The sequence below is a fragment of the Drosophila innubila genome (genome assembly GCF_004354385.1).
Source record: "Drosophila innubila isolate TH190305 chromosome 3L unlocalized genomic scaffold, UK_Dinn_1.0 0_D_3L, whole genome shotgun sequence".
Lineage (NCBI taxonomy): Eukaryota > Metazoa > Arthropoda > Insecta > Diptera > Drosophilidae > Drosophila > Drosophila innubila.
Window position 1 is genome coordinate 18,174,605 of NW_022995376.1, and position 25,712 is coordinate 18,200,316.

Consider the following 25,712-nt stretch of genomic DNA (forward strand, 5'->3'; position numbering starts at 1 on the left):
TCCTTGCTGTAATTGTCAAATAAATATACGATAATGTGTTTCAAAACCGAATGGGAGTGCAGCAAACAGCAACTATCTTGGACATGTCTTATGCTCAATGTTGTAATTGTGGTAAGACGAGAATAACATCCTTATCCGTTATTGGAATTACTTCATCTCAATAGTTTTTGTGTTAGCGTAGTATCTGTTTGTTGGTGTTCTCTTCCAACATGTTTATGTTTTGATTAAATTGGGACCTTCTTATGAGTTAGCTTCACTTTTCACGCTGCTCTCATGGATCGAGGGAATCTGCAGTTTGGTGCTCTTAGTGGATGGGGTATTCATAATGTGTGGCATGGGTGCGCTATTTATGGTGGTAAGTTGTGCCAAATCAATTACATATCGAATTTTATCCAATCCCCCTTTTTAGGCAATTATATTGGGGTTTCTCCTGAGCGTTGTTCTCCTCATATCAGGCAGCTTTTCCGTTGTTGTCTATACTGATGCGTATGTTGTGGTTCGAGGTTTCTATAGCGAAAAGTTGTATCATTATGAGATGACACACGAATGCTGTGGCATTAATGGACCCAAGGATTATGGTGTTCCCATCACCAATGACACCTTACCCATATCTTGCTATAGAATCCTCAAAGCGCAGTCCGATTATCTCTATACTCGCGGTTGTCTTTATGCATCCTCCAATAACTGGTTCTGGTTTATATTCTCCAATTGTTATTGGTTCGCCTTTACTCTCATGATTATCGACATTATCTGTCACTTTAAGCTAAGGCAGCGCATCTAGAGAATTTTCACGAGCTCTTCAGCATCAATCAAATCAATCGACATCCATTCAAAATGTATCTATATCACTTGCCTTTAGTTAAAGCCAATTTCGGTGTCCAGGCGGTGCATTTCTAACTGAAACCACACACATATTGAATCACAGTCTCAGTTTGCACCACCAGCAGTTGAGTTTTTGACTAGAATGCGTCGACGACGCCCACGGTTCGGCCACAAAAGCCAACAAAAAAGCTATTAGCCATTAACAACGGCGGCCCACAGCATCCGCCAGGCGTTGGTTAACCACAAAATATCGTTGTCTTTTCAACAAATACAGCAACAACTGCAACAGAAACAACAACAAGGGGCAGCTACAACGGTGCAAATGCCTTTTAATTTGTCAAAGCCTAAAATATGAAAATTAAATGAGAAACCAAAGCAATGCACTGCACAGTGGAACCAGTTTGTCAACAATCAAGTCAATTGACCCTTGTCAAGGCAACATATGTTAATTTAAAATTTAATAAGGAACAGATAAAGAAAATGTATGACAGTAATCAAATAAATATGAGAAACGATAAATATAAAACAATCTCTACAAATATCAGACACTGTAAAGGGGCTTTCTAAGATCTTTAAATTATAATATAAATTTTTACAAATGAGGAATATTTTCAGAACATAAACACCAAATATCTTAAACTGTTAAAGCAGTTTAAATGAGATGCATATGAGATACATAAATTAAAACACAAACAGGACTTGAAATCTCATAATTTATATAAATAAAATTGCTTGACCTCACTGACTGACTGACTGAGCACTGTACAAGCTAAACCGTTTGACTTGCGACCTTGAAATGTTGACATTATATATAAATTTTTTAAGAACAATATAAATGAGAAATATTTTAAGGAACAGAAGTATTTTTAAACTGAAACTGCTTGGGAATTATAAGTGAAATTCAAGTAAGCAACAGAAAGCATAATGTAAGGGTTTTACCCACTATTCGTATAGAGGGAGCTATCAAAAGTGGAGTAGTAGAGATGCTTATCTAGTCCCAGTGTGCATTGCAATGGAATGCGATCGACCCGAAGTCGCTGTTTTGGGTGTGTGGGTGCAATTTGCAAGCGGGCATAAATCAGCTGACAAGTGCGGGGGCAACTGTGGCAACTCTGGAGGTATTGAATTACGTACTTATGCATGCAGCGTGCAGTGTAGCACCTGGCATTTGTATTCGCACCACATTCAAACCACCACACCAAACAACCAACAGGTGGTGCGACCAGGTGGACAACAAAGTCCGTGCAGAATTTCTGCAGACGCTGCAAATGTGCCGCATTTGTAATACAAAAATTGTCGCACGCGAAAGTGGCGACTCCAAATTTATGGGGGCAACTGGTTTGGCTTTGCCACGCCCCTTTTATTTAGCCAATATGCAACTGTGTGGGCTACTGTCACCAAATTAATCAAATGACATTATTATGCAAAGCACGTCGCACGATCCTGAACCAGTTTTCAAGGTTTCCAGCGAGCGTTTAAAATGCAATTAACCTATATCTAAATATATATACTGTACGAGTATTTAAAAATATACATATAAATAATATAAATACTTGTCAATTTTTTTTTAACAGCCAACAACGAGTCGGAGCTGGAACTGGAGACAGAGACGGCGACAGTGGCAGAGAGGGAGACGGAACTGTTGCCGCCCAACTCGATCAGTGAATTGCCCGAGAAACTATTGAACAGCGGCGTCTATTTGCCAGGTAGGCATCCAGACTTTCCATTTTTACCGCTGCTCTGCATAATTCTAGACTTTCACTAGTCCCCCGACTAAACTAACCAACAAACTAACTAACTAACTAACTGACTAACCGAAAATGTAGCTTATAAATATAAATTGAAAATTGAAAATCAGCTGGTAACGCCCCGTTAGGCAATTTGCCTGCGAGGCGAATCGGTGAAAAGCGCTTTTCAATTCAATTGAATTCAACTTGAATTCGAGTCGACTCGACTCGACTCGACTCGAATTGAGTTGAATTGAAATCAATTCAATTAATTCACACACTTTTTCGCACATTAACACGGTGTCGAAGACCACCCAGGGAGCCAAAGCAATTGAGATTGAGCTCGATTTCCATATCACAGCCATATCACATATATATATATACATATCACATCCATATATTCGCAGGCACACGCACCCTCCAAGGCGACCCACTTGTGAATGTGGACGCAGATGCTGTGGCAAGCGCGGGACTCAACTGCTATGAGCTGGCCACTCTGTTGCTCTACTACAGCACCATACCGGAGTGCAGGTGAGTGCAAATCAAGACTCCCAAGTGAGTTAAATGTGAGGCAGAGGGGCAAGGGGGCAGATAGAAGTGGAGGTGGTTGCCTCAATCAGAATCAGGCAGTTTAATGTCAAATGCTAAACGCATGGGAATGAGCACATCTAACAGCTGTCTGTGTGTGTGCCTCGGGTCCAGGTATTTCAATTTGTCTGTCCAACAAGCAAAAAAGTAGAAGAAGTGCGAGTGAGGCAGTAGGGGAAGGAGCAAAACTTTATAGACTCACAAGCAGCCCATCCATATTTACGAGCAGATATGCAAATGTGCAGTTAATGCCTGACCAAGAGCCAAGAGCCAACTGGCGCTGGGAAAAACGACAACCACAACGACGACGACGACGACGACTATGGCGCAGCACTTAAGCCTTTAAGACGTTATGGGGGCTCTTTTGGCCAAGTAGAGCTCTCTCCCTTGCCACCTTCCCTATGTGCCTCCCTTTCTTCTTCCCTGCCTTGCGCTTGGTCGTCTGGCTGTCTGGCAATCAGGCAGTCGAACTCATTGCCGCAACAGAATATGCATGCCAGTCAATTTGCCACTTTGGCATAAAAGAAACATGCAACAAGAACAGCAACAACAACAGCAACAACAACAACTTCGAACAACACTTGTGTTCAATGCTGAGAACTTTGCTCCGAAAAAAATAGAACAAAAGCCTCAGCTAAATGTCGATAACACTGCGCTACAAAATGATTATGAAGAACATTTAACGCTCCAATTCAGTCCGCAAATAGATAAGCCAAAATAATAATACACTCTGACTTAAGACATTTGGAATGTCATTAATCTCAAAATTGAGCAGATTTAATGTAGAACTCTAATGAAATTTGGCTCTACACAATTATAATTCATTTCGCGACATTTCTAAGCTAATGATCTTAAGTTTCTTATACATCACAGACAATAAATCTTATCTCATACGTTATATAACATAACAGTAATAAATTTAGTAGCTATCTGCTAAAACCTACGCTTATTTCGGAGATCTTTCTTATTAACTTCTACTGTCTTCCATTGACATTAACTTGTAGAGACTTTGTCGATAGTATCTAGCATCAAGTTAGTACTACACTAACACTTTGTTAAGAACTCCATCAAGATAGTATCTTAAGCTGTGCTTTGTTCTATAGTGTAATTTGGAATTCTAGTCTCTGACTGGCGGGCAGGCAACAGTTGTTGGATCTACTAAAGCATGGCAGACACGTCGCTTGAGGGACTGTGCTCTTTCGGCTTCCCTTTGTGGAGCGAACGGGCAGAAGGAGACAATGAGAGAAAAAGAAGGAAGTAATGTACTCGTATGTGAATAAGGGAGAATAAAATATGAAAGAGATGGAGATAGGAGGCAAAGCAGAGGGAGAGTTTGCTGCAGGCGTATGAATGATTTTTTCAGACAGATTCGTGACACTTTAAATTTATGATGTGAACTTTAGTGGCCCAACGATGAATGCTTGTGTTATTTGTGCTGTTGTTGTTGCTCCTCCACACGATTCCTGGAAATATCAGAATAATCTGTGAAATCTAAATCGACATACGAGAACACACTCGTTGGCCACTTACGACTTGGCATTCTCATTCTCATTCCCATTCCCATTCCCATTTCAATTCCAATTCCAATTTGAATTCTATATGAAATTCTGATTCCCGTTTTCAGTTTAGTGCCGAGTTCCAGCTGCATGTTAATTGCTTCAATGCCAATTGATAAAATGCGGCCAAATCGTGTAGAAAACTTTGACAAACATTTGCACAGCAAACGCAAAACTGCACAAGCAATTTGAAGTTTGTAAAATTCCAAAACTGGCACAACTCCAGTCTTGTCTGTCTGATGACGATGACGATGACACTAAAGTCTTTACAAGTTGGACTTGGACAGCCACTCAGTCTCAGTCACAGTCAGAGTCACAGTCTAAGTCTTCTTCCCCCTCTTTTCCCTCCCGTCATTGAAAACTCCTCCCTCTCTGTAGCCTGAAGCTAGAGCCATTGACATTATTCGCGTTTGTTTGCCGACATGTGTAAGGTATTCATTAGCTCGCCTGTCCAATTCCAAATGCCAGACAGACAGACAACTGCACGCAAATATTAAATATTTGAGCTAAGTAAAGTTTTCACCGAGATAGCAGATGACGACTACCAGAAGACAAGACCCAGACTGACAGTGTCAACAACAACAACAACCACAACGGTCTAAGACACGTCTTATCCGAAACTTACATCATCCCACTTTAGGCCCAGAGCACATTTGACCCTGTCACTATGATCCATCTCTAAGAGGATGTATTGTATGTTTATTTCTCCCTCTCTCTCTCTCTCTCTTTCTCTCCCTGTGTGTATGACAGCTTGCAATTAAATTTGTTTTTATGGGTCTGCACTTCTGGGAATCTTTAAATGCCGCCTGGTACGAGAGCATGTAGAGTGCAAAAGGTATTAATATGCATGCCCGCGCATAATACATAATACATAATACAAATACGAGTATAAAGAAAGCTCGGGTTACACACGCCCGACCCGGACTAGGACTACACACATTTTTTATTGCTCTTTTACACAGTTGGATCACATGGAATTGCCCATAGCATTTGTCGTGTACTGAATATATTTAAAGTAATGTCATTTCTATAAGACCACATTTGAAAGAGTATCAAATTTTGCATGGAAAAATCTTACATAAGCTAGATTTATGGGTTCCCTTTTAATAACAGTTGCATGGCATGTTAAATAACTGGCCATGTAAATGCTGAGCATGGTTAACAGCGTCTCACAACTTTATTGCCTTACTATTGTTAAATAGGAAATATTAATTAATGGGCTGAGTTTGAATTGCATTTGCATACACGGCTATCACATTTGGTATATTTGTACCAAAAGTGGTAGATTTTTTATTCGTTGGTACATTGGATAATCTTTTCAAAATTTTTAAATTATTTGTAGGCTTAGTGAATTTTTTTTAAAAACTATTTCTTTAAATTTGACATATTTATAAATGCGCACAACAGTCTTAACCCCGAATTTACAAAAATTATACATTCATTAAAGCATTTATATGTTTTGTAAAGGAATTAAATGTTTGCAGTTTTAAAAATATTTCTAATATTCTATAGATTTAAATTTGATTTTATTATGTTTTATGCATAACGTGCGTACATACCTAAAGACTCCATTTTTTTTAAATATTAATTGTGTTGCTATCATAAAGTTAATGAATTAGACTAAGCATTACAAATTATTATTTTTAAGTATTACGGAACCTTTTTTAAGTCTGGTACAATACAGTGACGTGAAAAGACAACCGTGTTTGCATGTTACTTATATTAAGTAACTCTTTGTTAGTGTTCAATAAGTTTAACAGCATTCAATTCAGTGACAGGCATATTCTGAATAACATTTGCATGCTATGTTAAGTAACTTTATGTTAATGTAAAGCGTGTATTTGTTTTCATGTTATTGTGTAACAACGAGCTTTCATTTGTTTCTTTTTTTTGTGAATACAATGTTCTTCAATTTCACAATTGTAGGAAATGTTCAGAGTATACCAAATTCGTAGCAGACCTTGCTTTCAAATCTTATGGCATCTTTAGCGCATGTGTAGGTTGCTTTCAAATTGAAATGCCAAATGCTTTTGATGGCCGTGCTGTGCGGCATCATTAAACTCGAAACATGCCAGAGATGATGATGAAGCTGAAGACTTGCAACCCGCAGCTTGTTAGCTTGCCACTTGCAGCGGCAGAAAGCAACTCGACCTGCCGCATGCGCATTGCGTGCAAATATCAGCTAAAAAGCAGACTCACTGACGGGGGTGGATGGACTGCTGTGAGAACATAACTGGCTAACAGGCTGGTTGACCGTCTGACCGTCTGACCAGGCCGTTAGTGGCATGCATTTACAGTTAGCTGCAGCTGCAGGCAGCCTGCAACTCGAGAGGAAGAGGAAGACGATGAGGGAGTTGGACTACACGCAGCGGGATAAAACGTTTTGGGGTAAAGTGTTAAGAAAATGCCTGTTGGGCTTTTTATTAATGCGCTAGCTGCCATTAGCGGCAATTTTCAATTTTTATTTACGCTGATTAAAAGTGGCTACCAACTTGTCATATTTACTGGCCGCCGTTTTGATATACTCAAAGGTACACTAGTATGAGTACTAATACGAATACGAGTACGAGTGTGAGTACGTGTATGAGTATAACAGTGCTAGGCAGGAGGCAGCATCCCCATTCAACTTGCCACATCTAGTTGTGGGCTGCTTGTTGCCACAAGTGGCAGAGGCCGCTTATTGCCAATTAAGTTGAACTTGTTTTGGGCGTTGCCAGTTGCCATTTGCCAGTTGGTTCTGCTCAGTTTAGCTCTGTTTCAGAGCAGTTGCAGTTGCAAGCGAACAACCTGCCACATTCACAATTTACACCACACATTTGACGTTGTTTATGAGCGCCTGACCATGCACTTCTTACTGCAACTCATTGCATTTAACTTATGTATTTTTTTCAGCATTGGCCATAAAAGTACACAGCAGCAGCAGCAACAACAACAACAACAACAACTGAAACCCGCCCAGCAAACATTTACCATTTTAATTGCCATCGAGAAGTCGCAACATTTATGCGTAATCGACTTAATTTGCCAAAGTCTCAAACTGTTAAGCAAGCAAATTGGCAATTGTGAAATTTTGGCCGTTTGTCTCGATGCGAATTTGCTGCAATTGTGCAACCAGCAGCAGCAGCAACAACAACAACAACAACAACAGCAGCAACAGAACCACAACAGCAATAGCTGTGATCAGCCGGTAAGTTCAGAGTCTGACCTTTGCGATTGCACCACAAAATGAAATCATTAGGAGGGCTCTCCGTCTGTTTTGGGTTGACGCCCCACAGCAGCCAAACGGCAGACACCCAATTAAACCGCTTTACATGGCCAGCATTTGAGCCAGCAGACCACAAAAAAACCAAAATAAATAAAAACACAGAACCTACCTGGCCACTAATGACGGCTTTTTTTCGTTTTTATATCTACCTCCCCCTCAACCAAAAAAAAAAAAAATAAACACACACAGGAGCATTCGCACTCGCAGTTGCTGTTGCAGTTGCAGTTGCAGTTGGCATCGCCATCGCATTTGGTTAAATTCATTAGCGTGGACCAAGTCACGACAAGTGTTGCGCCATCACAACTGCCGAGCGGTTTGCTCCGGGGCCAGCATCATCACGACGCTCTCAAGTGGCGCGAATTCTTTGGCCAACTCGAGGCGTTTCAGCGTCAATGTGCCGCTGCCGGCGGTCGACTTGTTGCTGCCTTGAGTGACATACGCGCTGCCGATTTGTTGGGGTTGCCAACGCGACGACAACTCTACGGTCAGCATCGTGCCCTCAGTCGTGCCCTTATGGACTCGCAGCTGCACAATTTGCGCAAGCGTGGCGCCACACAGCTGTTGCGCCTCCAGGAGGCAGCCAGTGCCATCAATTCCCCTCCAGCAACAGCTCCAGCTCCAGCTACAGCTACAGCTTCCCCCTCCACAACCCACACTTCAGCTGCCGCTGCTCCAACTGCAGTTGTTTGCAATTCGGATGCAGCCAATAAGCTGAGGAAGGTGACGCTACTCTACAACGAGGTGGATCGTGCCGCACAGCGACTCGAGCAGTTGACGGAGCAGCGACGCGAGCGACTGCGACAACTGACGCGTCAGCGTGCCCTGGAGGATGAGATCAATGAGGTGAGTCAATTATAACCAATTGTATTTCAAAAGTATCTTAAAGATTTCTTTAATAATATAAATGGAAGCGTATTTAAATTGCTCTTAATAGGCAAATCTCAAAGATATATTTATATAAGTAAGGACATCAATAGCTTTACTGTATTTTAAAACTATCTCAAAGATTTCTTTAATAATATAAATGGAAGAGTATCTAAGTTGCTCTTTATAGGCAAATCTTTAAGATATATTTATATAAGTAAAGACATCAATAGCTTGATTGTATTTCAAAAGTATCTTAAAGATTTCTTTAATAAGAGTAAGAGTATCTAAATTGCTCTTAATAGGCAAATCTCAAAGATACATTTACATAAGTAAAGACATAAATTGCTTAATGAATTCTTCAAGGTAAAACTCAAACAATCTTTAAAATAACTATAGAATGTCCCATAGAATTTCCTAAATTAAATGATATATGCTTTAGAAATTTCTAAATTGATTAATATTTAAAGTACGGAAAGTCCAGGTGGGCGTACCAATCTAGATTAGATCTTGCTATTTAAAGAGTATCTCCAACATACATTTTAATAATACGCTTTAGAGATTCTTAAACTATTATTCAATACCATTATTTTAAAAGTATCTCAGGGCTACAATTATTAAATACGCATTTTTGTATGTTAAATCCATTCCACAATTGAACATCTCTTCAATTCAAAATTATACACAGAAAAAAATGCGGGATAGCGGGATAAAATTAATCCAATGTGATGTCAGAAGCATGGCACTCCCAGATTCTCTAAAACCAAGTACGAAATACTCAAATCAAGCACGATTTTTCCCAACAATATTGTCTTTTATTTCGGGGCTCTAAAAGATTTGTTTTCAGTTGGATAAAATAATTTAGGCTTCTTTGACTTTTTTATTGTTGACTCTTTAATATCCATTTATCTACGTATTATCTTAATTCAACAATAATATCCTTTATACACACTTGAAAAATCAAAAATTTTAAACCTAAATTTTAAAATGATTTTTTTTACTCTCACTAATATTCTTCATTCTTTACATTTGGAATATATTTATGTTGATGTCATGAATGTTTGTTGCTTGTTTGACTGCAATTGATATGCAAAAAACGTGCTGAAGTGGAGCTGAAGTTGGTGGTATGATAAAACAAGAGGGTTTAATGAGCTGGCAACATTTGAGTCGACAGGAAATGCGCCATCCACATTCGAAATGCCAAATGTATCTGGCAGATACGCGGCGCACTCACAGCGACTGACATTGTTAATTGAATATGCATTGCATTTAATGCCTGGCTTTATTAATTTATTACGCGCATCCGCTTAATGTGCACAACGGGTTCGCTTAGCCATCATCCATCGGTAGCCAATTGGCTTGTTGACTTGGCCATCGGGTTGGTTGCCAAATGGAGCCGTTAGATAAGCCTGCCAAGATTCAGATTCGAGTGTTTTTATTTTAGCGCATCTGCAAATCACATTTGCAATTGAAGTTGGCCATTTCCTGGCATTTTAATTGACTTGTTAATGGTTTGTTCGGCATGCAACAGCAGTCGAAGACTCTGGCTCTCAAGGGCCAGGCAGATGAATGGCTTTTCATGATCATCTCGCTGGCTACCTTTAACCCCGCCCCCTAGCCAAACTGTGCAACAGTGCAACAGTTGCAGTTACAGCTGCCGTATATGCATAATTGAGCACGCACGCACCCACAACTTGGCTCAAACTGTGGTTGCAGTTGCAGTTGCAGTTGCAACTCTCTTCTCATTCGCGTTATCTGGCCTGGGTAATCTTTACTCGGCGGCGCTTAATCAGCGCCAATGACAGTTGCAGCAACGCCCAAAGCTTCCAGAGAGAGAAGCTGAAGACGCTGAAGACTCTGCAACGACTCGTTGCATCCACTAATGCAATTTCGCTGATTAATCACAATAATTTGTTGTGGGATTAGTTAGCGCAGTCATAAAGGAAGCCTCTGCCTCTGCCTCTGCATCGGTTTCAGCCTGAGCTGCGATGCGATGCGATGCGTTTACATATTCGTCATACTTTCGCGCTACTATTAAGTTTTGCCATTATTATTATGATTGTTGCATGTGTGTTTGCCGTTGCTGTTGTTGGCCAACAACAAAAGTATGTCAAATTGCGAACACACGACAGACAGACACGCAGGCTGAAAAGCTGAAAGATACGCAGATACTTGTACTTGTGCGAATATCTCATAGATAAACGGCTCCTGGATCTTCAATTTCATTTAATAATTTGCGGAAATTGGTATTTAACAATTTGCAGCGCCTTGTTAACGTTTCTGTTGTTGTTGTTAGCATTGGATATTTGATTTTTTGCAGTTTACGGTTTTCAGTTTTCAGTTTTCGGACATTTTTCACACGCTCCTCCGCCTCTGAGAAATGTGCGGCCATTTATCAAAATACCAAACATGGTTGGGGCCAAAAATTGAATTTTAATTGCCGACGAAAAGTTAATGAGAAAAGTGAAAGCAAGGTTAAAGAAATTAAATACATTTTGTTGCGATTTTCAATCGATTTGCAATACTCTGACAGCTCCAAGTCGAGCTCATTGATTGCTCCATTGATGGCTTCACTGGCTCATTTCATTAGTTTTCATTCAAAAGTAGTTCAGCGATAAGACTGACTGACTGAATGAATGACTGACTGACTGACAGACTGCCTGTCCATCCATCCAACTGACTGACTGTCCAACTCTATCTGTCTATCTCTCTTTCTCTCTCTCTATCCATTTTGCTCTCTCTGCCTCTCTTTCTGTCATACTGCGTCTGTCATATCGCGATCGCCGCTAAAATTATACTAAGAGATACTATAAACATTTAACACCAACACGCTTTCAATTAAAAGCCCGTTGACAGCTTCCAATTTTTGTACAGTGCCGTGTTTGAATTTTTGAGTTGAATACTCTAACTTTTTTACAGAGCATTGTTAATTTGGCATAGCAAATAATCAGTTAGGCAATTCAATAATTGGCGTGGGAAGACACGATAATTTTATGATTTCAATTACTATGATTTTTATCATTTAATGTATCTATAAATAGTTCCATTTATGATTTCATAAAATATTTATATAATTATTTTTCTTATTAAATCTTTATAATAAAAAGCACATTAGAGGCCTACAAGTTAAAAATTAAATTAAAGAAACAACTATTTAATATTCAACAATCAAAAATATTATTATATGTGAAAACTAATTATTAGTATAAGAGAAAAATTTCCATATAAACCCGAATAATAATAAAAATAAGTACGACTAAAAAAGTTTAATCTGCTTACAAGAGTTCTAAATTGAATACCTATTAATGTCCAAGGATTTTATTCTGACCATATAATAACTGATCATATTATAAGAATTTTAAATCATTTTAAGCGCGTATATCAAAAGTTAAGAAGATTTCTAATGATAGTATGTGTTGATATTAAGAACTTCATTGAATATGTGCATACAGTTTAACTTTCTGACTATTTTTATAGGCATTGCAAAATTCAGAAAATATATAGAGTACAGAATAAGATGAGTTAATTAAATTTAATAGTTAAATTCAACTTCTAAAATCTTTAATCTTACAAACAAATCAAGCTACCCGTTTACTAATTGCAAATAATAGTGCACAAACAACTTACATATTCTAAAAAGTGTATTATCTGTTCGTTGGCCTTGATTTTCTTAATTAAATCAATACGTTTATGTAGTTAACTAACAAAAACCGCAACTAAACTGAGCCAACACGAGCTTCAACTCTTGAGTGCAATGCCAAATGCGAATGCGACTCCGCCACCTAACAAATGTCGCTGTCGTCCATTAGGCGCGCATTCAAACAAGGTGCGAAAAAAGATGCCGCCGTCGCCATTTTGTTGGGCAGCAGAGCAACAACGATGAAGAGGAGGAGCTGGAGGGGAACAACATCAACGACAACGACAACTACGACGACAACGACAACGACGACAACGACGACATTATGATGCGATATGCGATATTATATCTAAATTGTTGATCGGCTGCATTACTCGGAGCGGATTGGGGGGCAGACTGAAGCTCCAGTTATGGCCACAAGTGTTGACTGGGTGTGTGTGTGCGTGTGTGTGTGTCTGCGTTGGGTGTTGCTGCTGCTGTTGGTGAAAGAGTTGACGCGTCTTGGCCGATAGCTGCATAAAGATACAGATAAAAATACACAAACGCTGGCGGTGAAATTGGATTTGTTTGGGGCGCTTTCTTTGAGCGTCGCCCGTATTTCAAATTAATTTGCGCTCTGTCGGCGACTTTGTGCAATGAAAACTATGTTTAATTGTTTCGCGCCTTGAATATCCAATACTCCCTCCTAGTAGTCAAGATTGCAACAGTTTTGCAGCCACAAGAAGCTGTTGCAACTGACCAGAGTCTAACTTTATTTTTTGGCGCGGAAGCAAAGCCTGGTTTATTTATGGCCTCTGACATTCGAACCCAACCCGAAGCGGGATCCTGGAAGCCGCATGGAATGCGGTGGCTGCCACAGCTTGCATAACTGCAGCTGCAGCATTTGGAGAATAGAATTCGGTCAGGCAGCAAACTGGCCATGAAATATGAAGGCTTATTTAGTGTCGACATGCCGAGAAGAAGATGCAAGACAAAGTCCGAGACGGAGACGGAGACCGAGACCGAGACCGAGACCCATTCACAGTGGCATGACTTTGGCATTAATAATAGCCGCGTGTATTAACCCTCGTAGCAGACACATCTTCACTGGGATGTGGGATCTGGGACTTGCAACCTGGTGCATGGTACTGCCGCAAGTGCCGCCAAGCAGATGCCTGCAACCGGTTGATGCATGCAAATTCGCCACGCGAACAAACAATGCCTCATGCTCTCGACTGACTCGACTCAAGATCACAGCTGCAACTTCATCTGCAACAGCAGCTTGCAACTGCTGAAGCTGCGGCTTGACTCTGTGTGTCATCAATGTAGACGTTAATCATACGCTTAGCTTGGCAGACATTGAGTTGCCCGAGGCACAACAAGTTGCCGCCTAGAATGTCTGCATCTGCATTTGCAGCAACGTATTTATTGAATTAACCAAAGACGCTTCACACTCGCCATAAGCCAAGACCAAGTCAAGACATAGAGACAGAGACTGAGACAGAGACAAAGCCAGGCCAAGACCTGAACTTGTAGAGTGACAGCAAACAAAACGTAATTGTTGTCGGCAACATCGTTTGGGGCATGTCAAAATGTAACTGTCGTATTGAGTTTGACATGTTTTTTAACACTAATTTTACACGCATTTTTAGAAATCGTCAACTTCATCAACAGCTGTCATCATTTTTTTTCCGACGCGTCGTCACGTCCGTTCCGTCTTTGATTCAACGATAAGCTGCAGTCACTGTCACTGCCACATGCCCCTTGTTGTTGTTGTTGTTGCTGCTGTTGCTGTTGCACTTGCTGCAGTAAAGCGGCTTTTCGACCAGCAACAAGTCGCCTGCATGCAATATTGTCACCACATTAACGTCTTGGCCTTTTGTGGCCACAATTTATGACTCGCTGCCTCTGCCTCTGCCTTTGCCTCTGGATGGGATTTGAGTTTAAGTTTGGGTTTTGGGGCGTGTTTGCTGCCCGGCTTCGCTGCATTGGAAAGTGAAAAAATAACTCAAATTGTAATCTCCTTTTCGCGTCAAATAGTTAAACGAAATTGCTTTATTATACATACGCCTCATTGTAGCTCACCAAAAATGCAGTCAAGCGTGCCTCAAACTCAGTCTCAGTCTCAGATTCAGCTACAACTTCAACTTCAGTTGGTACGAAACTCCCATCTCTATTTTTATTCCAAACACTAAACTGCAAGTACTACTCAGACTCGTACTTATGTACTGTAGAAATTTGTCTAACTACGTAAATTTAACGATGCCGTTAAAGTTTTGTTTCAGATTTCCATTTATATTTATGGTTTGCCTTTTCTAGATTAGGACTCGTAATTTTACTTCACTCATAAAAATTGAAAGAAATATTTGAAAATTTAAAATAAATTACTTTGAGTTTCTAATTTCAATTATTCCAAATACTTAATAACCCATTAAGAGCTTTAATATGTTAACAAAATATGGGTCTTAGTTGGTGTGTAAGTATTAGTGTACTTTAGTAGAAAAGATCAGTTTGCTCAGCTTTCTAAGGTTGTTAGAGGTGTAAGCCTTAGGTATTAAAAACATTTACGTTTCAAAGTTTTCAGGTGTAAGAAATCTTATTTGAAAAGCATTTAAGTAATTGTAAAGGAAGACATAGTTAAAATATGTATTTTAAATTTAATTAAAAATATATAAAATCTTTTTGATGATACATTTAAAGATTTAAATATGACTTATTTTAATCCGAAGTCTCAAATAATGCGTAATATTAGAAAATCATAAAATTTATGTAATTATTTTTTTTGTTTCGAACCAAATTTTTTATTTTAGTTAGCGGTTTGGCTTAGGTTCGGGTTCTCAAAGTAAATAATTTCAAAGGTTCGGCTTATGATCCGGTTCGGGCTGCTTACAAACCCGAACCGAACGGGTTCTACGAGGTTCGGTTCAGAACCGGTTTGCAGCCTTGTCTAAAATATTATTTATTAAAATCGAAAGAAAACTATTTATTTATCTAGGTGTAAAGCTAAAATAACTTTAAAAGTTGCTCTTTTATTAAATGTCAGCTTAATATTTATTAATTAATTGTGTGTTAAACTTATTTACGGATGCTTCGCACTTTTTTTGATTCATTTGTTTTCTTTTTAAAACTTTGTACGAATTTTAAAAATATATATATATATTTTTTTAATTATACCCATAACTCAAGAGTTTTATTTAAGTTTTATGTGCTTTCATGTACTTGCGGCTTTCAGCGCGTTTGATATGCTTCCACTTAAAGTGGCAAGATACATGTTTAATGTCTCACTTGACGCACGCATTCCGCTCAGTTGTTTCACCCTGACTAGTTAGACAGCGAAAGAGAAAGGGAGAGATAGAGAGAGAGAGAGAGAGAGAGAGAGAGAGAGAGGAGAGATGGAAATTCTAGTCGCTATAGTTTCTGAGTAACTGCCATAAATTAGCAGGCAAATGACTAAACATGGCCGTTAAAATAGTAAAAACTTAAGAGCCAAAGATAAGCAGCTGTGGATAAGGCAAGAACACAGCATGAGGCACAAATTAGCCAAGATCAAATAAGACAGTCCGAATGTGGCAAATGTGGCAAATTGTAAATGGGAAACGCATATCATTTAAGACGTTCTTCAAATAAATTACACTGAGACCACAAATAGACACAGAATCCAAAAGGCAGGCAGAGACAAATGTAGACACAAAAACAAAACTAAGATCCCAATAGCTGTCGGAATTTTCTATGATAGCAACACTAGCAACAACAACAACAACAACAGCAACAGCAACAACAATGGCAACAACTTTGTTAAGTGTCAAAATAAATTCGATATTGTGGCTTAAAAAATGTTTATGGCTATGAGATAAATACGCGACATTTGCGTAAATTACACGACAGCAGCAGCAGCAGCAGCAGCAACAGTTGCCACAGTGGACACCACTGGAAGCCACGCATGCTCACAGCAACATAGTTGTTGCAAGAGTTGTTTTTGCTGTTGTTGTGTTTGTTGTAGGTGTTGCATGTGTTTTATGGCGCATGCGATCAACTTGTTAAACTGTCACGTTAAATTTGCGTTTTATGTCAGAGCAACAGCAACGCAGCAACCCAGCAACATCAGCGACAGCACAAACAACAGCAATAGTCAAACAGCTTCTCTAAGATGTGCCGATCATCATCATCAGAGGCAGAGTGCAGTCAACTCCCCGCTGCAATCGCTTATCAGCGTTCCACAGCAACAAAAGACAACATCCGCAGTTGCCAGTTGCCAGTGGCAAATAGAAGAAGTAGAAACAAAAAGAAATATGTAGTCAAGCTTATCAGCGAAAGGGGAGATAGACAGCGAGACAGAGAGGGGAGTTAGGGGAAGGGGAGATAGATAGTCAGAGCTGTGGAAGATTCATATGTCTTGCTTCTCCCACGTTGCAAGTTATTTACTTAGCTAAGCAAATTACAGCAGGCAACGATGTTGGCGACGTCGTCATCAGCAGCAGCAGCAGCAGCACAAACAACAACGTCAACAACACCCCACTCCATTGGCATTGTTGTTGGGCCTGTGGCAGGCCAAGCTTCCAATTCCAATAGCAATTCCATTGGCCATTCCAGTGCGTATTCCAATATCGTTGCCATTGCCAGCACCAAGCACCAAATGAACATTTATTTGCTCTCGCTAATTGTTTTGATTTGATTGAATTTCATTTCATTTTCATTTTCATTGAGTGACGCCGACGGCGCGTAAATTGAAAAACTGCATCACTGCAAGTGTGTATATATATGTGTGTGTGTGTGTGTGTGTGTGTGTAAGCATTTGATGATGGGCTGGCGATAGGCTGACGTCGATTGGCAGCGATTGTTGTCGATTGCCAACGGCACAATTTCAAGTACGAGCAACAGTTGCAATTCAGAGCTGCCTGTGGCATGTTGTTGTTGCCGTTTGTCGCGCTTAGCGGGGCACTTTTAATTGTTATCGCATTTTGAGCTCGATTCGCGCAATGATTGCCTCCAACTCCCGCCCCTCAACACCAATTGGCAGTGAGCATGAAACAGCTGCCAGTCACCAATTGGCAGCCCAAATAGCCAACTATGTGAGTCATCATTCATCCAACTAACTGAACGTGCATCCAACTGAAACTTGTTGAAGTTTGAAACTTTTGTTTCTATTATTGTTTTTGTTTTGAATTTGTTTTGTTTATCGTCTACCATTTTGCATCATTCGATGATTTCACTTGCAACGACAATAAAAACAGCAGCAACAGCAGCTTCTTTCCGGCTATAGTCTTATCGCTGGCATTAAACATTTCATTGAACCAACGATTTAGTAAATCAATTAATTTATTTATTATTGACTTTTGCCTGTGTGTGGCAATCGTTGAGAAACAATCTCTCAAATGGCAGCGTTCAATAAAAAACTAAAAAAGGCCTTGCGCCCCGTCATGTAAACAATGCAGGCAACTGAGCCGGCTCTACTATACAGGGTGCTCCCTACCAAAAAATATAAAACACGTGTTGTGCGAATAAATCATTAAAATAACAAACAAAATAAAGTGCTTTAATGCTTCAAGCAATAAAAACAGAAAATATGATTCTCATATCTTTTAATGCACTGTGAAGTTTTCTTAACTATCTAGTAAAAACTAAGCAAAGAAAAAAAATTAATTATATTTTTATTATATATTTAACTGCCGCTTTGAATATTTAACTGGCTTCACTGACTCTACGAAACATAAAATATTAATTTTAAAAAAAGGACTAGATTTTATTAAAAAATCATTTTTCAATCCCTAACGCAATTTCCAAAATAGAGTCAATAATTCACAACAATTTGAAATGCTAAAATTATTCAATGATTATAAAAACAAAATTAAAAATAATCAACATAAAATTAAGAACAATTTTTTACTTTATTTCAAAGAGATGTTTTCTAAATCATTTGAAAAAAGCGACCAGTAAATTCGAAAACTTATCAATTAAATTAATCACAACTAAAACACCCTGTATATCAGTCGCTCATGCTGGCAAGATTTGTTCATATGGCCAGGCCTGCCATATCTGATGAGCATGAAGAGTCCGAGTCGGAGTCTGAGTCTAAGTCTGAGTCTGAGTACGAATTCGAATACGAATACGAATACGAGCATTAGTTTTGGGTTCGAGGTAGTCTCTGCTGATTGTGCGGCAACTGTGAAACTGGAGCAACTTGGTGCTGGCTCAGCATTCAGCATCAGCTTCACAGTCCGCTCCCCCATTGCCAGCAGACATATTCATTCATTGGGGAGGACGTAAACGTGGACGTGGACATGCCCCCAAATGTAGCTGGGGCACATTATCTCAAAGCCAAAGATCGACAAAGGCAAGCCAAAAACGGAAAGTGAATGCGGTGCGGCACACGCGTGGCTAACTGAGAGCTGGAAGCCAAGAGCCGAGAGCCGAAGCTGGAAGCTGGTTAGTTAGTGCAGGTTCCCCCTCCCCTGGTCCATAATTCGTCGCATCATCGATTGTATCAATTCAATTGGACGCAGCAGGTGATTAAAAATTGGTTAAAGCTACAAAATTATCAATGTGAGATCGTTGATTGGCCCGTGGTTGTTGTTGTCATCGTCATCTTTGTTGTTGTTGTCGATACCTTTGGGAGCTTAACTTTGAAATACCCATAGAGGAGTCATTTTATTTGATTTGTGCCCGATTGCTTTTTAATTTGTAAAGTGGAGGCTAATTAGATCGTCGATCGTTGATCGTCGTCGATCGCTTGCTTGAATTTCACTTTTCATCGTTGGGAAATGGGGAATTGGACCTTGACGCCGACGTGGGCGTGCTTTACAACGAGTTGAAGGTTCCTCGCTGATCTCAATCTCAATCTCAAACTGTGTCTTGTTTTTTAGGTCACCTCTTGGCTGGCCAGTGACGGAGCAGAAAATTTGCTAAAGTTCGCACAGCTTCAGTTGGACAACGAGGCGACATTGAAGGCACAGGAATTGGAGTTTGAGAAATACTATTTCATTGCCAGAGTAAGTTCAATTAAAGATCTTGATTTTATGGAGAGTCACAAATAGTTTTCCTTATAGAAACATTTGGCCAAGGGCAGAGATCTACACTTGGCAGCCAATAAGATCAGCGTGCTCAGCGAGAGTGCTGGCAATCTGAAGACAGCATTGGATCAGTTCTCGGAAAAGCTGGAGAAGACACGGGAACGCATTGAGGGAGGCGCCAGATTGTTGCACCTCCTGACGCAGCATCAGCGTGAGACGGCCGCACTGGAGGAGCTGCAACGTCTGGCCGATGAACTGGGCGCCACATCGCTAATAGAAAAGCACTTGCCGGCCGTCATGAGGAAGAGTTCTCTGCCGGCAGCGAGTAGCACGCCGGGACAGACGGCAGCCAAAAGGGGCAGCTATCGTTGCAGCTCCGGCAATGGCAGCTCCTTTGATGGTGCCCCAAGTGGCAGTCACTGCAGCTGCTGGCGGGAGAGTCGCAATCTCGAGGATATGGATGAACCGGAGGAGGAGCACGACAACGACAACGACTGCGATGCCGACGGTGATGGCGAGGAGCAGCAATCCAAGATTGCCGACTCAGGCGTCGGTGTCTGTGACAATTGCGAACGCAATCCGAAACTGGCGCGCATTTGCTCCTGTCAGAGTCTCAACGAGAAGAGGTGAGGAAAGTGAAAACTATATACAAGATGAAGGCTTATATCTTTCCCCATTCCAGTCACGATGAGCTGCTCGAGGATGAGTGCTTTGAGCGTCCCACAAAGCGATACATGGACATGCGCTCGCCCATGGAGGCGAATGCTCATCTGCAGTGCCATGCCTCCAGTTTTGAGCTGACCACGCTGGAGGAGCTCAGCTGTTTGGAACCAAAAATACAAAAGTAATTAGAAAAATCAACAGTCGAGACAACCCGACTGTAACTGACCCTGTAGATCTAACTCTAAAAGCCAACAGTACAGTTAAGCCGACTGTAAGAGACTCTGTACCTACTCTGTACACACATAAGTAAACATCCTGTAATCTCTGTACGTTATAACGCCAGGCTCGTTCTTCTTCTCAATAAGACGCGTAAAATTTTCTTGTGAATAACTTAAGTGCTTACTATCTGATCGTTATTAAATTTTTAGATTACGTCCGGAATATCCTACTCATTATGAGTGCCGAAAGTCAAGACTGTAGGTTACAAATTGCTCGTTTTACTTGATTTTTCGATTTGTTTGGGCGGAAGAGGGCGTGGCGAAATTTTATTGTAAAACTCATATGTCTATTAGGACCTATATTAATTTTCATAAGTCTAGCTATTATAGTCTTCGAGATTGTAACAAACTTATTAGACCCCTTCTAATTCCAAAAAATATTTTTAGAGATCAGAGATTAATTTATAATTCCCTCTCCCTAGAACGCTTCTATTGATCATGCGCGAAATGATTGGTACCGAACGCGACTATGTCCGCTCCTTGTACTACGTCATTGAGAACTACATAGATGAGCTGCTGCGGGAGGATATTCCTCAGCCATTGCGTGGCCAAAGGAATGTGATCTTTGGCAACATTGAGAAGATCTTTGAATTCCACAATTCACATTTTCTGGGCGAACTGGAGCGTTATGAGCGTAATCCTCTCAAGGTGGGCGCTGCCTTCCTGGAAATGGAGTCCAAGTTCTACTTGTATGCACTGTACAACAAGAACAAGCCCAAGAGCGACACGTTGTTGAGTGAATATGGCACCTCGTTCTTCAAGCCAAAGCAGATCCAGCTACAGGATAAGATGGATCTGGCCTCGTACCTACTGAAGCCGGTACAGCGGATGGGCAAGTATGCGCTGCTCCTGCAGCAGCTGGTGAAGGCGGTGAAGAGTGTGGAGGGGGCTGCGTTGCAGGAGATTGCCGCCGATGTGGAGGAACTGCAGCGTGCCGAGGAGATGGTCAAATTCCAGCTGCGTCATGGCAACGATCTGTTGGCCATGGATTCGCTGCGGGACTGCGATGTCAATGTCAAGGAACAGGGTCGTCTATTGCGCCAGAACGAGTTTCTCGTGTGGCAAGGACGCGGTGGCAAGAAGACACTGCGTCAGGTGTTTCTATTCGAGGAGCTGGTGCTGTTCAGCAAAGCACGCCGTTTTCCAGATCACAAGGTGCGTAAGCTGTCATTTCCCCATGGACAATCTCTGATGAATTCACTTTCAGAATCTGGACATTTACATCTATAAGAACAGCATCAAGACCTCGGACATTGGACTCACAGCACACACGGGTGATTCGACGACCAAATTTGAGATTTGGTTTAGAAAGCGAAAGCCAGACGACACTTGGATGCTGCAGTGCATGTCGGAGGACATCAAGAACGCCTGGACCGAGGAGATATCCAAACTGCTCTGGAAACAGGCGAAGCGAAATCGAGGTAAGTTCACAAATACTAAACATCAATCAAAATGTTGAGCAACTTTTAATCTGCGACAGAAATTCGCCTGGCGGAGATGTCCTCGATGGGCATTGGCAGCAAACCCTGCCTGGACATACGTCCCAGCAACAATCAGATCAGCGATCGTTCCATACCATTAGCACAGCTAAACAAAAGTAAGTAATCTGTTTAGTAATTACCCGTTCTGCTGATTCATTTGACATTTGCTTAATAGCTCCCAAGCTGCGTCATGCGGAGCCTGGCAAGGGCAGCATGCGACGCCCCAATTCTCTAATCTCGGAGAGCTCTCTGTCCAGTGGTACGAGCACCACGAGCAGCTCCTCCATCAGCGGTGGCTGCTCATCGGGACACACGGGACACGACAACACACGCCACAGTTTGAATCTCAACTTTAACAAACTCTCGAGCAACAACAGCAACCACAACAACAACAACAACAACAACACTGCCACCTTGGAGTTGATTAATGAAACACAGGCGCTGAAGCTGAGCAACAGCAGCGAAGCAGAGAGTTCGTCTAGAATCAACAACAACAACACAACCACTTCCTCTTCCACATACGCCGGCAGCAGCTCCAGCAGGAGCAACAACAACAACAGCAACAACAACAAGCGTCATCACAAACGATCCACAACAATTGTCAGCCAGCTGTCCATGGGTATTGAGCTTGACTTGTGCTACTTCTTCTAAGGCGTCACCTGTTGCTTTTAGTTGTTTGTTTTTATTTGTTTGTTCCTTTGTTTCTCCCTGTATATAAACACTCCTTCCAGTATTAGTAGACACACACAACTGTAAATACCCTACACACACTCCCTGCCTAACTAGTATTTCGTGTATTCCCCCCACCTCGTGTTGCATGCTCATTGTGTTCCAATTTTGAATTATACGTTTTTATACTTACTTCCACATATATTATTATATATCCAGAAAGCGGCATACTATCCGATATATCTGTAACGCCGGAACAGGAACATTCCCATGCAGCGGAGCAGCTGATGGGCAACAGGATCAGCTGGTCAACATCTGGAGCAGCTGCATCGATGGCGGGCAGCAGCAACTCGTCGGTGATCCTCCGTCGTTACAAATCCTACGCCCATGCTGCCGAGTCCGCAGACCCGGAAAGCAATAAATGAATTTTTAGTTAGCAAAGATGCGCGAATACTTATTTCGAAATAAAAAAACAAACACAAAAAAATAAAACAAAAACATGTATAGCTTTAGCAAAACGGTTTCATCAGATTTAGATTCAGATTATCATATTATACATTATGTATACTTATTATTATCATTAATATTATTATTTTTGTTATTTATTATTTATTTCATTTTAGTTCTGTTAATTTGTCATAAACAATTTCATACTATTGTATTATTTGCCCTGGATGCATCTTTTCATCCAATCATCATCCTCTCCCTGTTTTAGAAAATTTGAAATAATTGAATTCAATGTGTCAATGTCGAAATATATTTCATAGATCTTAATCAACCTTAATCTACTCGAACAACCCACTCACACACACACACGAATCGAGGGGCACACACCATGTGCCAGCCGAAATGGGCGTTGCATCGCCCAAAAAAAGAAAAATAAATAAATAAAACAAGAAACGAAAACGAAATTCATAACGTACAGTTAGTTAATAATATGTAAATTAAGTGCCTATCTTTAGATAATCGTAAAAATATACATAAATAATTGCATATCTTTAAAATATGAATAATGTATACAATTAAGCAAAGAATTGAATAAATGTTGCTTCAAAATAACAGAACGTCTTTGAAATTTTAAGAATAGAAAAAGTGTCAATAGTAAAAAAGTACTAGTGACTGTTAAAATAGTAGTATCATTGAAAATATAGTAGTAGCAAAAAATGGTAGTAGCAGTGGAAATAGTAGTTTAAACTAAAAATTTAGTAGCAATAAATGGTAAAAGCAGTTATAATTATGGTAAAAGTTAAAGTAGTACTAGCAATAAAAGTAGAAATATAGTAATTGGAGCAATAGTTTTTAATTATAAATTGTTGCAGCTTTTAAATTATCATAAATACTCACATTAGTAGAAGCGGTAATAAAAGTAGTAATAGTAGCTATAATCGTAGTAGGTCTCCTGGTGGATCATAAATAAAACCTTAAAATCCAATTTTTAATGAGACACTCACGCCTATTTTAGTTGAAACTGGATTAACAAATGAAACTTTTAAAGCAGTCCAATTTTTTGAAAGAGTCTAAACTGATGTGATAAATGTTTTGCTTATCGTCTTCTGTTTCAAAATAACAGCACATCCATATATTTATTTCAGTTGTTTTTTTCTGTAAACAGCTGTCGTAATAGTAGTCATTGCAAAGTTACCTTATAAATATGCTATATAAACGCTTCCATTCACAACTTTTATTCAGTGAAATCAGCCAAATGAATATAATTGTTACCTTAGCTTTGCTGACACTTTTCGTGTCCTTCTCGCATGCCACGCATGCCGAGCTCAATGAGCAATGCCGAGGATTTGCTGGTATGTAAATAAATTAATTAATATATTCGCAGCATTGAAAATATTTATTACAGTGGGACAGACATGCCAAGGCTTTAAGAATCGAGGGGTTTCGGGCTGGCCCGTATGCCGTAAGAATGCCAACAACGAAATGTGGTACTTCGACACAAAGACAAGAAAGTGCAAGAAGTTGGCCTACAAAGGTTGTGGTGGCAACAAAAACCGCTTTTGCAGTCGAATTTCTTGCATAAAGCAGTGCAAGCTTACAACTTAATATTTAAATTACATAATCATCTGTACACTTTCAGTATATACCTATTTTAAAATTCGTCCATATAAATATCATTAAATAAAATGTGTTTAAGATGTCATTTAAAATAATTAAAAAAGGAAATGTGTTGGTAATTTATTTTAAAACACGTCTCATGAAAGCGATCTCTTTCTATCATGCGATATTTTAGCTGCCAAGTGTGCGTTATAATTCCCAAGTGCTTATTCTGTTGGCACGCAGTATAAATAGCGGCAGCGCTAACTGAATTGAACTTGAAATGAAGAAAACCTTTACATCCCCGAATCATCGTGTGGGCCTTTGCCATTTTTGGTAAAGGGACGTAATTCTGATTTGTGTCTAAAGCTATTTTTATATTTTTTTTTTATTTACAAACAATTTATATGAAAATTCGAAAACTATTTTGCTTATACGCTATCCGCCGTGTAGTGTGGATATAAAAAGCACATTATCATTCTGTTGCAGTTCATACTCTAGTTCGCCCTAAAATTAAGAAATACTGTAGCAAAAAGTTGTTTGTGAAGTTAATCCCACTTACCAGCAACTCCCAGTCCGTATCATTAATCAGCACCAATATTCCGGGTCGTCTAAAACATAAGAATATACAATTAGAGGCAACAACAGCACGTGCTGTTCCAACGGGAACACTTACACAGTGTCTCCTTGTATAAATAGCTCTGGACGTTCTGTTAATATATTGGCATGCATCCATTTTAGCAAATTGGCAATTGTCCCTGCGAATTAACTAATCAATTGCTAATTCAAAAGAGTGAACTGGAAAATGCTTACATTTCTGCGCACCGTCTAACGTAAGCTGCCGGCGTTTGATATTTCCAAAAAGCAGCTCGGCGCCAGCACTAGAATATAACATATTTTAACAACAATTTAATGCTGATCTTTTCATTAAATACCTGAATTCTAAGATAAGCTTTAAGTCCGGCGTGTTTTTGTTTTCCATCTTCAGTTTGTTTTCTGTTTGGCCAATTGCCATTCACTATAAACGGTATCAATAACATTGCCATTAACATAACTGTTAGCTCTATTGCCATTCACTATAAACGTTAACGTAACATTGCCATTAACATAACTGTTAGCTCTATTGTGCGCTT

The 25,712-nt window shown here is 40.0% G+C and overlaps 4 protein-coding genes across 5 annotated transcripts in view; 3 read left to right on the plus strand and 1 right to left on the minus strand.

Annotated features, from left to right (window-relative positions):
* LOC117789065 (triple functional domain protein) overlaps positions 1–23,592 on the plus strand; it is a 26,358-nt gene extending 2,766 nt beyond the window's left edge. The window contains exons 3-14 of one of the 2 annotated variants that reach the window (XM_034628079.1): positions 2,397–2,528; positions 2,957–3,080; positions 7,586–7,880; positions 8,148–8,801; positions 19,299–19,424; positions 19,482–20,071; positions 20,128–20,289; positions 20,809–21,541; positions 21,594–21,807; positions 21,867–21,983; positions 22,043–22,486; positions 22,756–23,592. In XM_034628079.1, the coding sequence (XP_034483970.1) occupies positions 2,397–2,528; positions 2,957–3,080; positions 7,586–7,880; positions 8,148–8,801; positions 19,299–19,424; positions 19,482–20,071; positions 20,128–20,289; positions 20,809–21,541; positions 21,594–21,807; positions 21,867–21,983; positions 22,043–22,486; positions 22,756–22,961 (3,797 nt within the window). In that variant the 3' untranslated portion in view covers positions 22,962–23,592. Of the gene's footprint in view, positions 1–2,396; positions 2,529–2,956; positions 3,081–7,585; positions 7,881–8,147; positions 8,802–17,397; positions 17,508–19,298; positions 19,425–19,481; positions 20,072–20,127; positions 20,290–20,808; positions 21,542–21,593; positions 21,808–21,866; positions 21,984–22,042; positions 22,487–22,755 lie in introns of those variants that run through there. The other variant, XM_034628080.1, reaches the window with a different exon arrangement.
* LOC117789068 lies at positions 57–1,198 on the plus strand. The gene is made up of 3 exons (XM_034628089.1): positions 57–111; positions 182–355; positions 410–1,198. Exons 1-3 carry the CDS (start codon positions 91–93, stop codon positions 779–781), a joined length of 567 nt encoding a protein of 188 aa, XP_034483980.1. The 5' UTR covers positions 57–90; the 3' UTR covers positions 782–1,198.
* Positions 23,593–24,229: 637 nt separating the features above from the next.
* Positions 24,230–24,642, plus strand: LOC117789070 (kunitz-type serine protease inhibitor HNTX-03141017-like). Its single transcript, XM_034628091.1, has 2 exons — positions 24,230–24,335; positions 24,389–24,642. Exons 1-2 carry the CDS (start codon positions 24,239–24,241, stop codon positions 24,586–24,588), a joined length of 297 nt encoding a protein of 98 aa, XP_034483982.1. The 5' UTR covers positions 24,230–24,238; the 3' UTR covers positions 24,589–24,642.
* Positions 24,643–24,957: 315 nt separating this feature from the next.
* On the minus strand, positions 24,958–25,610 carry LOC117789069 (ubiquitin-related modifier 1 homolog). Its single transcript, XM_034628090.1, has 5 exons — positions 25,515–25,610; positions 25,393–25,460; positions 25,256–25,337; positions 25,142–25,190; positions 24,958–25,086 (listed from the first exon to the last, which is right to left on the minus strand). The coding sequence occupies exons 1-5, from the start codon at positions 25,592–25,594 to the stop codon at positions 25,018–25,020; spliced, it is 348 nt and encodes a 115-aa protein (XP_034483981.1). The 5' UTR covers positions 25,595–25,610; the 3' UTR covers positions 24,958–25,017.
* Between the last annotated feature and the right edge of the window lie 102 nt (positions 25,611–25,712).

Bases quoted from the DNA above. Each gene is read 5' to 3' on its own strand.
- LOC117789068 (XM_034628089.1), top strand. From the start codon at position 91: ATGCTCAATGTTGTAATTGTG. The intron at 112-181 runs GTAAGACGAGAA...GTGTTAGCGTAG, and splicing joins TGCTCAATGTTGTAATTGTG to TATCTGTTTGTTGGTGTTCT. The intron at 356-409 runs GTAAGTTGTGCC...CCCCCTTTTTAG, and splicing joins TGGGTGCGCTATTTATGGTG to GCAATTATATTGGGGTTTCT.
- LOC117789070 (XM_034628091.1), top strand. From the start codon at position 24,239: ATGAATATAATTGTTACCTTAGCTTTGCTGACACTTTTCGTGTCCTTC. The intron at 24,336-24,388 runs GTATGTAAATAA...TATTTATTACAG, and splicing joins GCAATGCCGAGGATTTGCTG to TGGGACAGACATGCCAAGGC.
- LOC117789069 (XM_034628090.1), bottom strand. From the start codon at position 25,594: ATGGCAATTGGCCAAACAGAAAACAAACTGAAGATGGAAAACAAAAAC. The intron at 25,191-25,255 runs GTAAGTGTTCCC...CTTATGTTTTAG, and splicing joins TTTATACAAGGAGACACTGT to ACGACCCGGAATATTGGTGC. The intron at 25,087-25,141 runs GTAAGTGGGATT...TCTTAATTTTAG, and splicing joins ATACGGACTGGGAGTTGCTG to GGCGAACTAGAGTATGAACT.